We start from the raw sequence: 14,858 nt of genomic DNA on the forward strand, positions 1-14,858 counted from the left end.
CAGACTTCATGTAATTGGATCTGTAAATATTTCAGTATGTGTCCCTAAAACACAGGGACCCTCTGTTTTCAATAGAACCACAATATCGTCATCACACTGGAAAATAATGAAAATAATGAACACAGTAGCATCGTCACACCCCAAGAATCAAACTTTTGCCTTGGCCTTGGCTACCACTATATCCCCAGACCTAGAATAAGTCTACTGGCATACAGTAGGTGTCTAATAAACAGAGGCAGGAAAAAAAAATCAATGCTTCTCTCTCTTTGCTTCCAGTGTCTCAAACAAAACAATGCACTGAGAGTTTCAGCATCTCGGAAGCTTTCTCTGGTTCAAGCCATCTACTCTGCACACGTTTTCATGTTAACTTACTTTTGGCTTGAATATTGCTCTTTAATACACTTTATAGACCTAGAGGTAGAGGGATGGGGCCAACTGGGGAAGGAGAAGAGCCTCAAAACATTCAACAAATATCTTCTGTTCCCCAATTGAATGCTTGACCCCAGGTAAGTCACTGGGATCCAGTGGTGACCAACACGCCATTGAATAGAATAATTCAAAGTTCACATAGAAGAAGGGAGACCTAATCACAACCAGATCCTATGAAAGAGAAAACATCGGGGAGAAATGTGGAGGCCCCTGTTACCAAATTCAGGTGATGCTGGCAGGGAAGTGAGGCACAGATCAGCAGAACAGCCCAAGAGAGCGGGACTAGGTCAACATATTCACAGGAATCCAATATGGCACAGAGATGGTATTTCAGTTCAGTTGGAAAATGAAGAATTGTTCAATTAATGAAACTTGAAAAGCTCTCTTTTGCAAAAAAGTTGAAACCTCATGACTAGCCGCTGGATGGATTGAAGAGCTAACATCCAAAAATACACTACAACAATAAATATCTTGGGAGAAAATGTGGAAGATGACAGGGTCAGTCTCAGTGCATAAGAAAACAAGAAAGTTGTACATAAAAAGACATCCTACCCACCCCCCCCAACATTACTTGGTAGCCACAGAGCCCCCTCACAAAGTCAATATGAAAATAAGGAATGCAAGTCTAAAACCACTTGCCATATTGCAATGTATACAAATACCGGATCGAAAAATAATACTAGCACCTATGGCTGGAGTGGATGCGGGGAAAGAGACTCGTGAAGTTGTTGGAGGAAAGGCGACAAGTTACAGCACTGTTGGAAAGCGATCTGGCAACATCGGCCTGAAATAAAAAATACAGATACCCTTCCGCTGAGCAATCCCGCCCCTGGGGATCTAGTCCATCAAAATAAAAACACCGGGTGAGCGGATGTATGTAGAAGGGTGTGTGCTTCAAGACCGCTTACAGGCTCAGGGTGCGGGGAGAGGACAGGAGATAAGGAGAATGCCTGCCAGTAAAAGACTGGATGAAGAAATGATCACGATTCCTCACTGTGAAATACAACAGTGCCATGAAAAGAATGAATTAGGGCTGTTGCAGCTGACGCAGACAGAGCCTCATGGGGGTTGTTGTTTGGCTGATAAAGCAAGATGCGGAAGGGGTGCCTCCTATGGCCCCACTTTGCGACAAGGTGGCCAAGCCCCACAAGTGCGCGTGCACAGGACTAGACGAAGGCATGTGTTTGTGTGTGAACGTTCGCCGCAGGTCTATTCTGTTCACGGTTGTGTGAACATGTAGAAACACACAGGTTGTTGGGGCGCCTGGGTGGCTCAGTCGGTTGGGCATCCGACTCCCCATCTTGAGTTAGGTCGTGATCTCATGGTTCGTGAGATCGAGCCCCACATCGGGCTGGGCACTGACAGCTCGGAGCCTGCTTGGCATTCTGTCTCTCCCTCTCTGCCTGCCCCTCCCCGACTAGTGCACGCTCTGAATGAATGAAGGAAGGAATGAATACACATTAAAAAAGAAAAGAAAGGAAATACACAGGTTTTTGATACGGGGGTGAACGGGATGGGAGAGAGGAATGTGTAAGGACGAGGGAGACGAGCAAAAGAGAAAAGCAAAGACCCAGAAGGAGCTGGCGGGTATGTCCTTGTCCCAGTTATGCCCTTCCGCAGATTATCTCCACGGGGATCCAGGTGGACACATGAAAGATAGGGGAGCACGGGGAGCACCAAAGAGCCTGGTTTGTCCAGAGAAAGAAGGGGAGCGGGGCCGGAGCTCAGTGTAGACGTGGGGATCGGGGGTGACGGAGGGAATAAGACGGACGAGATTGGAGGAGACGGGGTCCGGCCTTCCAGTGTGCAGACTTCACTGAAGTTTCTAACCAGGGAGATGCCCCCGTCTCCACACGTTTCCCAAGCACCGTCTGTGTAGCATGCGGTCCTAGGGGTGCGATCTAAATTAACCCATACCATACTGTACTGGGGGAGTCATGTTATTTTTCCCATTTCCAAGCTAAAGACATTGAGGCTGTGAGTGAGGAAGCACCTTCCCCAAGGTCCCTGGGATTCAACCCAGTCTTCTAGCTCCAGACTCCGGGTTCTTTCCACTACCCCATTCAGTGTGGCCTCCACAGCTGAGTGGAGGCAGGGGCAGGCCTAGGTGAGAGGCCAGAAAGAAGGCGTCCCCGTCACTGACACAGGGCAGGGGAGGGACAGTCGACCCGCAGGACCTCTCCGCACTCTGGGGCCCTCATTACTACGGGCAGAAACTTTACAGACAGGCAGAGCGCCGTGTGCAAACCATGGTGAATCTGCCATTTGCTGGCAGTTTGGCCTGACACGTTCACATCCCTGAGCCTCAGTGTCCCCAAGGTTCCCGCGATATTAGAGGACAAAGAGGCGGACACACAACAGGCAATCGGCAAGTAGGAGGCTCTACCGCACGAGAGCCTGAGGGCTGGAATCTTGCTTCTATCACTTATTGGCTGAGTCACCTTGGGCAAGCGGCTTGACCTCTCTGTGCCCCGGATTCCCCATCTGTAAAATGAGAACCATAACCGAACTTCTCTGGAGGCCTTGCTGTGAGGATCCCGCGAGTTCACACGATGTGAAGCCCCACCCGGCACACAGGCCACACTCAGCAAAGGTGGGGGCTGGGTGGTCAACGGGACTCCCCCGCCACGGAAAAACATATGCTATTATCACTCCTGCCCCTCTCCTCTCTCCTCCCACCCACCCCCACCCCGTTTATCAACAAACACATATGGAGAGCCTGTTTCGTGCCAAACTCTGTGCGATGCAAAGGACACAGTGGTGGGCACGAGGGACAAGGATCCAGCCTCTCGGGACTCAGGACTTCTCAGGAAAAGACGAGAAACAGCATCTGTGGCACAAGGACGTGAGGCGCCCGGGCAGGTGGCTCAGAAGAGCCTGGCCAGGACACTGAGCTTAGCCTGGTCTGGGGGCACGGCTACAGCCCAGCTTCCGGATGCAGTCATTTGTCCCTCTGGGAGACAGTCCCTCTATCCAAACGGGCCCTTGGAGTGAGCTGGGGTGTTATCACGCAGTGCATTACCTGGCTCAGATAACAGGCTGCCCACATTCTGACCATCCCTACAAGGAGCCAGGTCAGCCACACTTAGAGAATCGGTGGCACGTTTGGCAGGGTATAATAGCAAGTCGTTCGTAATTAAAACTTACCAAGGGGGAGACACACGCTCGATCATCGCGATGGCAACAGCTCCATAAAGCCAGCATCATGCCCATTTTACAGATAAGCACACAGAGGCGCAGAGGTAGAATAACCTGTCTCAAGCTCACATAGCGCATGAGGGAGGGTGGAGCTGGGACTCCTAGCCCTTGGCCCTCGAGCCACCAGGGCGTAGCAGCAGCCCGTCGGTGCTCCCCACATTCTGGTCTTTGGGTCGATGTCTCAGTATGATGCCAGCTCCTCCTTCCCTTACATCCAAGGCTCTGCGAGGCGCAGAATGCGTTGCCCTTGAGTCATTCTTGGGTGTGGTTGGTGCCCCTCTAAGCCTGCAGGTTCGGAAGTCCCGCCGGAAAGGCAGGACAGTCAGCTCTGGGACTGCCATTCAGTTGGAAAAAGAGGCAAATGTCACCTCCTCCATGAAGCCTTCCCTTGCTGTCGCTTCCCATGCTGTGCTCCTGTCCCACCACGGACTTCCCTCCAGCACTCCGCATTTGGTCACTGGTTGCTGCCAACGAAGGACCCGGTCTTGTTCCCCTTTGTATCGATCGCACAGAGCTGTCACCTAGTAAGTGCTGTGCGTGATTCAAGGCCCTCCCTGACCTGGCCCACCTCCCCTTCCAGCCTGATCTCCGCCAGTTCCTCCAGGCACTTTGGCAAAACAGAATGACCTGCAGCGTCTGATTGCAATTAACCAATTTATAATCAATTACATAGTGTCGGCCTCCTGGGCATGTGTGATCCCGGGGGCGGGGACCAGGCCAGTCTGGACACCCAGTAGGGGTTCAACCCATTCTTTTCTTAGACAACGTAGTTTTTAACACGTAGTTTGCAAAAATCACGAAAACCTCTTCCGTTAAAAATAATTAAGGGGCGCCTGTGCGGCTCAGTGGGTTAAGCCTCTGACTTCGGCTCAGGTCACGGTCTCACAGTTCGTGGGTTCGAGCCCTGCACGGAGCCTGCTCGGGACTCTCTCTCCCTCTCTCTCTGTCCCTCCCTCCCCCACCCTCTCAAAACTAACTAAATAAATAAGCTTTTTTAAAAAAAGATTTGGAGATTGACTTTCTAAATCTTTTTTTCTTTTAAAGTTTGTATTTTTTCAACACATTGGTGTTGAGTGGGCGTTTCACATCCTCTGTCTTTGGACCTCCCGAAAACTTTGCCTGGCCCTCTCTGCTCCTCACCTTCCACTCACCCTTCAAGACCCAGCCCAGCAGCCACCAACTTCTGATGCCCATGCTGAATGTCCTTGCCCTCTTGGTGGTGCCCGCGTGGCCACCTCCGCCTTCCATCCACACCAAACTGACTGCCACCGGCAGGCCTCTCCACCCCCCACCCCCCCGCCTCCACTCGACTGAGCAGGGACCACGTCTTTTTCATTTTTGTGTTCGAGTCAAAGCACGTAACGCCCAACAGCAGCTCAACGTGGAGTTAATATTTATTTAGGGCTTACCGTGGAGGCGGGGCTGGAAGCACTTTTTTATTTCATTTCGTTATCAGACTAGCACCTCGAGGCAGGCAACGCTGCCCCATTTTCCAGACCGGCCGGCTGAGACTCGGGAGCGTCTGATCGGTCGCTCGAGGCCACGCTGCCGGGAGGCCTGAACCTGGGTCCCCAGCTCCCTGCCGACCGGCCGTGTCTGTCCTGCCCTGACTCTCAGTCTCCACAGCCCCTCCTTCTTGAACTGCCTGAAATCTGCACGGAGAGGAGTGCCTTCCCTTGTCCTTGCAGCTTCGTCACCTCTCCAAGTTCTACTTTGCTCCGGAACCTTGGAAGACCACCCCCACCCCCACCCCCGCCTCCCAGAAACCTCCAGTATCTTCTCCTGAAGACACAGTTGGCTTCCCCGTGCACAGTTCCAGGCCAGCTCTTCCGGGATACTCCCATTTCCTGCCTCCTCTTGCGGGCTGGGGTTTCCGCTTCTCTCCCTACTGGCCCAGGGGGGTCATTTTTGGTGAGCACCTGCTATGTGCCAGATGCTGTGAGAGAGGCAGGGGGAGTAATAATAACGTGACCAGACCCTGACCCTTACACTATAACCCAGAAAATAAATGGCAGGGTGAACTTTGCCAAGGTGGGGGGTGGGGGTGGCTGTTAAGGGTTAAGGAGAAAATTCAGCAGGTAAAGAATGGACAGTGATGGAGGAAGGGAAGGCGGGCATTTCTATCGGGTGGTCAGTTGGGCCTCTGAGCAGACAGCTTCGGGAAGGAGGGATTGAATCAGCCGCCAGGAGACAGGCATCCCACACACCAAAACTGTGATGCAAAGGCCCTGGGGTAGGCCTGGGGCCGTGGGATCCAGGCACGGGAGTCTGGTTTGACTGGAGGAGGGGAGGTTGGGAGGGAAATGGAAGACGAGGGGCCGCAGGGTGGCCGAACCTGGTCATGAAGGACACCCAGGATCCCTTCTCGGTCCCCTCCCAAACTCGCTCATCCACCCCTGGATTCCTTCTCCCTGAAAAGTCACCGGAAGTCACCTTTTCTGCCTGCCTTTCTGTCCTTTAACATTCGATTTCTTGCTTCGCCTCTGCATCTTTATGTGTCCTCTTTATTGTATTATTTTTTGTTCTACTCTGTAACTTTCTTATTGATTTTCTATCATAATATTCTTTACTGTGACTCAGTTCCTGGTGAAATCCCACACCAGCCGGGGGTTGGGGGTGGGGTGGGGCAGAGCTTTGGTGATTCAGAGCACAGAATGGGGCTGCGAGTCCCGGGTGTGGGCAAGCCACTTGTCTGGGGGAATTGTGGCCGTGGACACCTCCACGTGTGGATTTTCAGCTCCTGGTTCTCACCAGGCTCAGAAGGAACCACATCCCCCCACGACGAGCCGGGCTAACCCCACTCGGCCAGCCCCCTCTGGCAGCAGACTCTTGGGGTTCCCTGAGGCTTTCTCAACTGTTCTCAGTGCTGCAAGGTAAGAAACCCCAAGTCTCCTAGCATCTCAATTCCTCCCGGCCCCATCGGGGCCTCTCTGGAGCACCTGTTCCAGCATGGGGCTCAACAGCTGTCCAGGCCAGAAGTCTCTGGTCACCGTGATGGCCTGTGTGGGACCAAGAGAGCAGAGCAGGCCCGGGAGGAGCGGTGTGGACAAGCCAGGCCAGTGCTGCCTCCCCAAGTCTGACCCCGGGGGGTACTGCCTCCCCACCACATGCTCTCAGTCCTCTCATCGCACCTCGGGGACACCTTCGCCTTTCCCACCCACCCCACCTGCCGAGTGTCAGGGCCTTCCGGAGGCCTGCTCCGACTGTCTCCCAAATGCTTATATCTGGTCCCTGTTGCTTATCCCCCATAGCCTGAACCTTATTCACTCATTCAAAAAAAAAAAAAAAATTCTCTGAGCACTTCAGGCACTTTCTAGGCATTGGGGAGCCTGGAATGAACAAGACCGATGAGGTCTGGTGGCCTGGGGGGGGGGGGGGGGGGCCGCCCGGGGGGGGGGGGGGAGAGACTTCAGATAATAAACAAGAAATGTCAAGTTGCAGCAAAGCGCTATGATGTAAACAAAACGGGCCGATGTCACACAGAGTGCCTTCCCTGGGCTTCCATAACGCGTGTCTTCATTTTGTCCCCTCCTTCCTTCATCAGATGGGCCTCGTGGACCTACTGTGTGCCGGCCGTTAAACAGAAATTCCAAACCACAAGAGGAGAAGCACCGGGAGGCTGTGGGAGCTCACAGTAGGGGATGCCACACACCCCAGATCTTCCCTGGGCTGGACCACACTGCCCAGTCTCTTGGAATTAGCTGTCTGCTTGCCTGTCTCCCTGGTTTGGGTATTTTCTATCTCATCTGCCTCCCCAGCACCTCAGCTCATGGCCTGAAACAGAGAAGCTATGCGTCTGGATGCATGCTTTTAGATTTTTAGACCAATAAAGTAACTTGTTCTTTATAGAGCACCTACTGTGTGCCGGGCACTGTTCTAAGTGTCGGAAATACAACGTGAACACAAAATCTCTGCCTTTGTGAGGCTTACTTCCGGGAGGGGGTGCGGGGGGCGGGGTAGAACGTAATTGAGTGAATGATTTACAGTCCTAATTAATTAATGGCCACGAGGAGAAGAGAAAGGATAGGGGCAGGGAGTGCAGAGGCAATAGAATGTAGCAAAATCCCACCCGTGACCGAAGCAGGAGTCTCAGTTTCCCCGCGCTTTGCCCCCCCACCCCCCTCCAGCCTGCTTCTCCCTCAGAGCGGCTGTCTCTATAACGCGCACCGATATTCATCAATTTTCTCCCCGATACCCCCAAGAATCTCCACTTCTTTCCATGCCCAATGTCACCACGGATCCAGGCCACCCCTGTCTATTGCTTGGAGCCCCACCACAACTGCCCTGCTGTCTCCTGCCCCACCAGCCTCCTCCGGGAGGCTCCTTACGCTCCAACCTCCTTTCCAAGGCCTCCAGGTTCTAAGCCTAAAACGTTTCCCTGCCACTGTCTTTAGATGGGCCATACTTCGCCTGAGTTCCCTAAAACCCGCCAATCGTCTTTTCCCACCCGTGTGTACTTTCAAACCTCGGCACGTGCCTGTTCCCCTTCAGCCTAGAAGGCTCTTCGCCTTCTCAGCCACCCCGGTCCTGGCCTAGCTAACTCTGATTCCTACATCTCAGCTTAAATGCCTTGTCCTCTGGGAGGATGTCCTTTACCCCCCAGGTTGGGTTTCGTCTCCCTACTCCAAGGCCCGGTAGTCTCCATCTCCTACCATCCCCCTCACCTTTGATGTGGCTATTCCTTACCTGTCTGCTCCTCCCGCATATCTTCAGGTCCTTGGAGGAAGGGACCGTGTCTGCCTGCCCAACATCCTCAGGAAGTAATACAGTGCCTGACGCCTAGTAGGTGCTTGGTGTTTTGAACGAATAAATGAACAGGCGAATAAACTTTGGGACGTGGAGCCGGCAGAGCTTGAAGCAGTGCAAAGTATTCAAGCCTCTGCTGTTCCGGTCAACTGGCTATATGACCTTGGGACTTGATATGTGACCTCTCTGGGCCTCTTCTTACTCGCCCGTAGGATAAGGTAGTAATATGTATTTGTAGGGTTGTTGGGAAGGTAAGTGTAAGAATCTCTGTGAAAACAGCAAGCACCTAGAAGTCACTCCCTTAAATGCTCACCAAGTCGGATGAGAAGTCAACACACTTGGGTGTAATACCCTTATTCAGGAAGTCCGTATCTTGGGTCAAGGCACAGTGGTTCTGAAGCTCGGCCGCTGGACTTGACTCCCAGCTCTGCCACTCACTAACTGGGCGGCCTTAGGCCGGATACTTAACCTGCTACGTGTCCTCATCTGTAAAATGGGAACAAGGATCGTCCGTATCCCGCAGCGTTATTGTGGGATTCGGCCTCGACCGCTGTCTGGCCCGTTGGCTTTTGTTCCTGCTATTAACGTGTAATAGTGACAGCCACCCTGTAAGATTCCTCCACGATCCTCCTTGACAGATGAAGAGAGGCTTCCAGAAAGGTTAAGAGACTGCCCAAGGTCAAAACTGAGGAGAAGGCAGCTTTGTGCCTCCAGGCCAGGTCTGCTGTGCCCAAATCCCATGTGATTTCCACTCCATCAAAGAAGGAGCTCAAAATAGGCCTGTGGCATTTCAGCTAATTTCCTCTAAGCCCTTCCCAAGTAACCAACTGCAGGCACACAAAGCTGTTCCCCTCAGAGCACCCATTCAGCAGCTGCTAAGTGTGTGTGCCTGGTGGGTCCAAGCCATCGAATGGGACTCAACCAAGCCAGTTCTTCCCAGGCAGCCTCATCTGGGCCGCAGGGGTGGGTTCGGTCGGCAAGGGGGGCGGGGAGCAGAACCGGAGTTAGATCAAGGAAGCCAGAGACCAAACTGGATGTAAAAGCGGGGAGGAGAGGGAGGAAAGCCACGTTCACTGAGAGCCTACTGTGTCCCAGGCACATCACCTGTCTCCTACCATTTAATCCTCACCGTAATCACTCAGCCGTTGTTATCAAGCACCGGCCATGTACCAAGGCCTGCACACGAGGTCCCAGGACATCATGGTGAACCAGACACGGGCGCTGACCTCAAGGGCTCACAAGTCAGTGAGGGCGACGATGCAGGCCAAGTAAGCGCTAGAAATGGGATGAAGAAGCCCGGGCCCGGTGGCGGTGGCAGCGGTGCGAAGCAGGGAGAAGCCAGGAACAAGTTCAGAAAAGGAAGAGGCAGGTACCCGTGTGCTCATTTTACATACGGTAAAGCCAAGGCTCTAGGAAACCCACTTGTCTGGAGTGTGCTTGCAGCAGAGGCAACCCGTGGTCCCAGGCCTGTTCTGTCCCCAGAAGTCTGCTCCGTCCACACTGATAGGCCAAAGCTGTTACATTCCCCTAAGCCCCCTTTCCTTTTCTCCATGATTATCTGGCCAGGAGATTAATCAAATGCTGCAGATCTTCAGCTATGGTCAGTGGCTAAGATGCTAGCAGCCTCCGTGGACAAACAGAAGTTTCTGAAATGTGATGGGAGGGAAGAAGGAGGACTCTACCTCCAGTGTGAAGGGACTTCTTGGATAGGTCAGAGGCAACCAAGGGGACAGGCAGGAGTGAGGGCAAGCTTCTCAGTCTCACGTGGCTTCAGACAAGCCTGTCTCCACTCCCCCCAAAAGACCCAGCCCATCTAAGAGGCCTTCTCGTCTGCCCTTCACTTTTGCCTCATGGGCCGGAGCCAAGAAAAGCCCACACCTGAACCCCCGGCGGAACTTGCTAAGCTCCCTGCCCAGTGCATCAGCACTTCAGCCCCTCTCCCACCTCAATTCCCACCCCCGTCCTCACAGGACAAGACACAACACTGGAGAAATCTTCAGTCTGCAAATGTCTTGCTATACCCTCAAGGTACCTTAGCAGAGGTTGCCGAAACTGTGGTTCTGTTCCTCTGGACACCAGGACCCTCTCCCGGGTGCCAGGAGCACGCAATCGCCCCTCGTAAGGGTCCTTCCCTTCTGAGAAAGGACCAGAGAGTGAGAAAAGGAAGTTTTATGCAGGGTGGAGAAACAGGTCGTTTTTCTACATCAAAAAGTACGCACCGATTACCCCTGCAGACCAGCTCTCAGCTAAGGGAAAGAAGTTAGACAACACCAAAAAAAAAAAAAAAAAAAAAAAAAAGTCTGTTTTTAATCTAGTCATCTATCATATACTCTTTGGTAATCACCAAATCACCGAGAAATTGTGAGACAAATTATCTCAAGACAAAAACGGAGGGAAAGAGAAGAAAGTACGGAATAACCGAGTGAGGAAATTCAAACACCTCTAACCCCCAACGGACCCACCAGACTCACCCCTCTCTCTAGGGCGCTCCCCCCAAAAATGAAAAACAGGGCACCTACATCATGCCTCATGCGCTCTCACTTAACTCCGAAACTGATCAGAGAAAAATGTAATCAATATCAGCAGGAATCTGATGGGCTCCTTTCTCCAGGAGTCACATTAAGGAAAAGTTGCACATATAGGAATGAGAGGTAACGCTGTAATTAACCCAGCATAACGATTCTGCTGAGGAAGAGGGGAGGGCTGTGATGTGTTTCAGTGTTCACAGCAGGGAGATTTTTTATCTCTTCCAATCCAGTTTATGAATGACACGGAAACTTAGAAGGATTCCATTTCACCCACTTCCCCTGCAAACAGGTTTATCCTTGAGATGAAAATCACTGCCCAAGCCCCAGCTACCAGCCACCCTCTCGCACCCTTTTCCATGAATAATCTTTCCAAAATGTCTGCTTGTGGGAGCAGAGTCGGAATTTCACGGAAAACTACAGAGAAACACACACGGTGCACTGCACACCCCGTTAGCCGGAAAGAGAGACAAAGAGACGGAGAGAGGAACGACTAGAAGGAGACGCGGCTAACGTGCCAGTAACAGAACACAAAACAAATCCCCCCAAGACAGCAAAGTGAAAACGACGATTGGAAAAACACAGATAGACCGTGTTTGTAATTACCCATCCAGGCTATATTTTCACCGCTTCCAGGCAGAGAAACGGCTGCTTGAAGTTTTGTGCCCATCTGATTGCGATGGGAGGGTTGTATTTGAAGCTCTGGGCACGTAGAGATGGAATGAGAAGGAGGCTGAGCTGGAAGAAACACCAAGGGGGGAGGGCAGGGGAGAGAGAGTGAGAGAGAGAGAGAGAGAGAGGGAGAGGGAGAGGGAGAGGGAGAGGGAGCAAGCTATCTCTAGCTACGCCTTCCTCCGAGCTCCGGGAGCCCAGAAGAGCGCTCATTTTAGGATTTGGGGAGAGGGGTAAAAAGAGGGAAGGCAGCCCCCGGCTCTGCCCCGGCCCTGCCGCCCCCGGAGGGAGGGAGGACTCCGGCCCGCGCCCCCCTCCTGGCGGGCCGCCCAGCGAGCCGGGGCGCGCGCGGAGCGGGCGGCGCAGGGAGCTGTCCAGTTCAGCACCACCCGGTAATGCAGTAGGTGGGAGCGCCTCCGCCGGGGGCCGAGCCGGCAGCGAGTGGGGGGGGCAGGCGGGCGGCCCATCCTGCAGCAAGACGCCGGCTCCCTTGTTTCCAGGAGCTTTGCAGATAGGGGGAGGGAAACCCGCCTCGATTCTCCGGGAGAAACCCCCTCCCTCCCCCACTTCGCCAACACTACCCCCGCCACCAACAACAATAACCGCCGCCGCTGCTCGTCCTGCCGCCGCCGCCGCCGCCGCCGCCGCCGCCGCCGTGCCTGCCCGCCCTGCTGCCGCCGCCGCTGCCGCTGCCGGGGCAAAACCATGGAAGGCGAGACCCCCGCACCTGTTCAGCTGAGATCAAGGGCTTACAGAATACTGGGAAGTCTGGTCTGAAACGAAAGCGCCCGAGACACCCCCACCCCCCCCAAGGAAGAGAACTGGCGAAGCAAAGGATTTTCATGGCGCAGGCCGCAGAGCCGAGAACGAAGACGGAAGGTTGCATCCCGGCTTTTACAATCTCTAACTGTCTAGGTCCCGACCATGAGAGATTGTGTTGAGAATGCGGCTGTTCCCTGGTTCACTGTGGAAGCCATCTCCAAATTAGCTATCACATATGGAAACTGGAGACCAGAATTTTAGGAAAAGAGATTAAGGCATCTCACTTGGGGGGGTGGGGGGTGTCTTTTTATTTTTTTTTTTCCTCCTTTTTTTAAAAAAAATTTTACTGCAACTGGAACAGTTTCTGATCTCAAAAGGCAAGCCTCTCTTCCCGTGTGATCTTTATAATTTACACTCTTTTCCGTGAGCTTTTCTTACCTCCCTGGTTTTATATCTCTCCATATTCTCTATTCACACACAGATCCATTATATTAGTAGTGGAATTATTTTTATTTTTTTGCTTTAGTACTCGCACCCTCACACACACTCTCCCGAGAACCAGAAGTCGGTTGGGTGTTTATATAATGAAGAATTATGGGGCTGTTTGATCGAGGTGTTCAAATGCTTTTAACCACCGTTGGTGCTTTCGCTGCCTTCAGTCTGATGACCATAGCTGTGGGAACCGACTATTGGCTCTACTCCAGAGGGGTTTGCAAGACCAAAAGTGTCAGTGAGAATGAAACCAGCAAAAAGAACGAGGAAGTTATGACCCATTCTGGATTATGGAGAACCTGCTGTCTAGAAGGTATTTGATTTCCCATCTCCTCCCCCTCTCCACCTCACCCCTCCCCTTTTCACTCCCCCTCCCCACCCTCCTCCAAATAAGTCCCCTTCACATTCCACCATTTTCTTACTTCACTCCTTCCTACCACAGATCAAGGTTGGTTGGGTTAGTTTCAGAGGAAAGAAAATCAATAAGCAAAAGCCATACTCAACTCTGAAGCCTCCACCACCACCCCCCCTTCCCCTAAACCTCTTCATTGGAATGATCTGTGATGTGATGAAAACAACAAGAGATTGTCTTTTAAAGTCAAATGAGCTCTGCCTGCTTTGGAATCATTAGGATTTTCCATTTGGTGTAGCACTGCCATCTACAAGGGGGGGAAATAGCTGTTTCTGTCAACGCTGCTCCTCTTTTCGCAATGAAGAATTCAAAAATGTGCTTCCTTTCCCCCCTCCTCCTCCCCTTACTCCCCAAAAGTCCCAGACACATCATCATCTGCAAATCTCCTTTTTAAAAAAAAAAAAATCTGTTGTTTCTAAGAATCCTTATTTGGTAAATCCTAATTATTCCAGGATCGCAAGCTGAGTTCAAGAGCATTTCGTAATGTCTACGAACCCACACATATCTTTCGGGGCGACTGGCTGCGTGTGTGTATGTGTGTGTTTTAACGTTTACAAAGTCCAAAAATACATACGTCTCTCACAGGAAACAAGCCCAAGTTCTGATAAACAGCAGTTCACTTGCGGGTTAGGCTGAGAACCGGTTCACTTCCACGCAGTGACATGTCTGTTATCCAGAAGCGAGTACGGTCAGCATTGCAGCCAGCTTGAGCATCAGACATTGTGCAGGGAGGCCGGGAGAGAGAGGCGAGGGCTTGGGGAGCTTGAGGGAGGGAGTGGAGGGGGGGGCAGTGGACTGGGGGTGTCAGCTGTTTGCCTTGATCTTGCAGGGTCACTGAGACGTGTGTGCCTGTGCATGTGCTGTGGCCAAAGGGGTCCCCACCGTGAGAAGCCTGGGAGCTCGGGGTACCGCTAAAGGCATGTGCTTCTGAGCCACGTTCATAAGCACAGAAAAAACTCCTGCAGGTCATACAACCTGCATTTAGCAACAGACTTTAATACGAGGGACCGCATTTGAATGGCCATGTGTGTATATATACATACATAGAGATATCCGTATGTACAAGCTACAGCTACCCGTAGAAGGATGTGCACAGAGAGATACGTGTTTCTGCGTGGAGAGAAAGGCTTATGTGCTCTGCTTCTGACATGAACCAATACCGGAGGCCGTTTGAGGCAGCGCTGGGAAGCGGGGACTGCAGAATTGTTTGTTAAGCTCACCATGGGATGGTGATGCAAGGACTTGAAGCCAGGAGATGGGGGAGAAGAGAGGGGAAACAGACAGCAGAGGGAGAAACTGATGTGGCCCCAGGGTCTAACCCAAACTGAGCCAAAGCCGCTCTGTGGGAAGCGATTATGTCTGGGAAAGAGCACCAGTTTCGTGCCCCCCTCCCAACATTCTTGGTGCAAGCGGTTGAGTGATGGCTGAACATGTTTTGAATAGCTAAGTGACTTCATTGAGCGATGGTCTATTTGACGCATACTGCATTTGGTGCCCTTTCTCAATCCAAACCGCTGCCTTGAACATAGTCTGCAGGAGAGCTGTAGGCTGAATACTCTATGCTCTTCCCCAGCCAGAGAATCAATATCAGGAAATTAATAGGGAGCGTTTTAAACACACCC

At 52.4% G+C, this 14,858-nt stretch overlaps 1 protein-coding gene and 1 long non-coding RNA gene across 3 annotated transcripts in view; one reads left to right on the top strand and one right to left on the bottom strand.

Annotated features, from left to right (window-relative positions):
- The window catches only part of LOC121040412 (uncharacterized), a 28,999-nt gene extending 16,977 nt beyond the window's left edge, over positions 1-12,022 (bottom strand). The window contains exon 1 of one of the 2 annotated variants that reach the window (XR_005795273.1): positions 11,505-12,022. This is a non-coding gene — a long non-coding RNA (uncharacterized LOC121040412). The remainder of the gene's footprint in view (positions 1-11,504) is intronic. The other variant, XR_005795274.1, reaches the window with a different exon arrangement.
- A 6-nt stretch (positions 12,023-12,028) lies between these two features.
- CACNG2 (calcium voltage-gated channel auxiliary subunit gamma 2) overlaps positions 12,029-14,858 on the top strand; it is a 108,438-nt gene continuing 105,608 nt past the window's right edge. Inside the window, exon 1 of the mRNA XM_040490919.1 lies at positions 12,029-13,137. Within this exon, the coding sequence (XP_040346853.1) occupies positions 12,927-13,137 (211 nt within the window). The 5' untranslated portion in view covers positions 12,029-12,926. The remainder of the gene's footprint in view (positions 13,138-14,858) is intronic.

The sequence above is a fragment of the Herpailurus yagouaroundi genome, unplaced genomic scaffold (genome assembly GCF_014898765.1).
Source record: "Herpailurus yagouaroundi ecotype Mexico unplaced genomic scaffold, PumYag 182, whole genome shotgun sequence".
NCBI classification, from domain to species: Eukaryota; Metazoa; Chordata; class Mammalia; order Carnivora; family Felidae; genus Herpailurus; species Herpailurus yagouaroundi.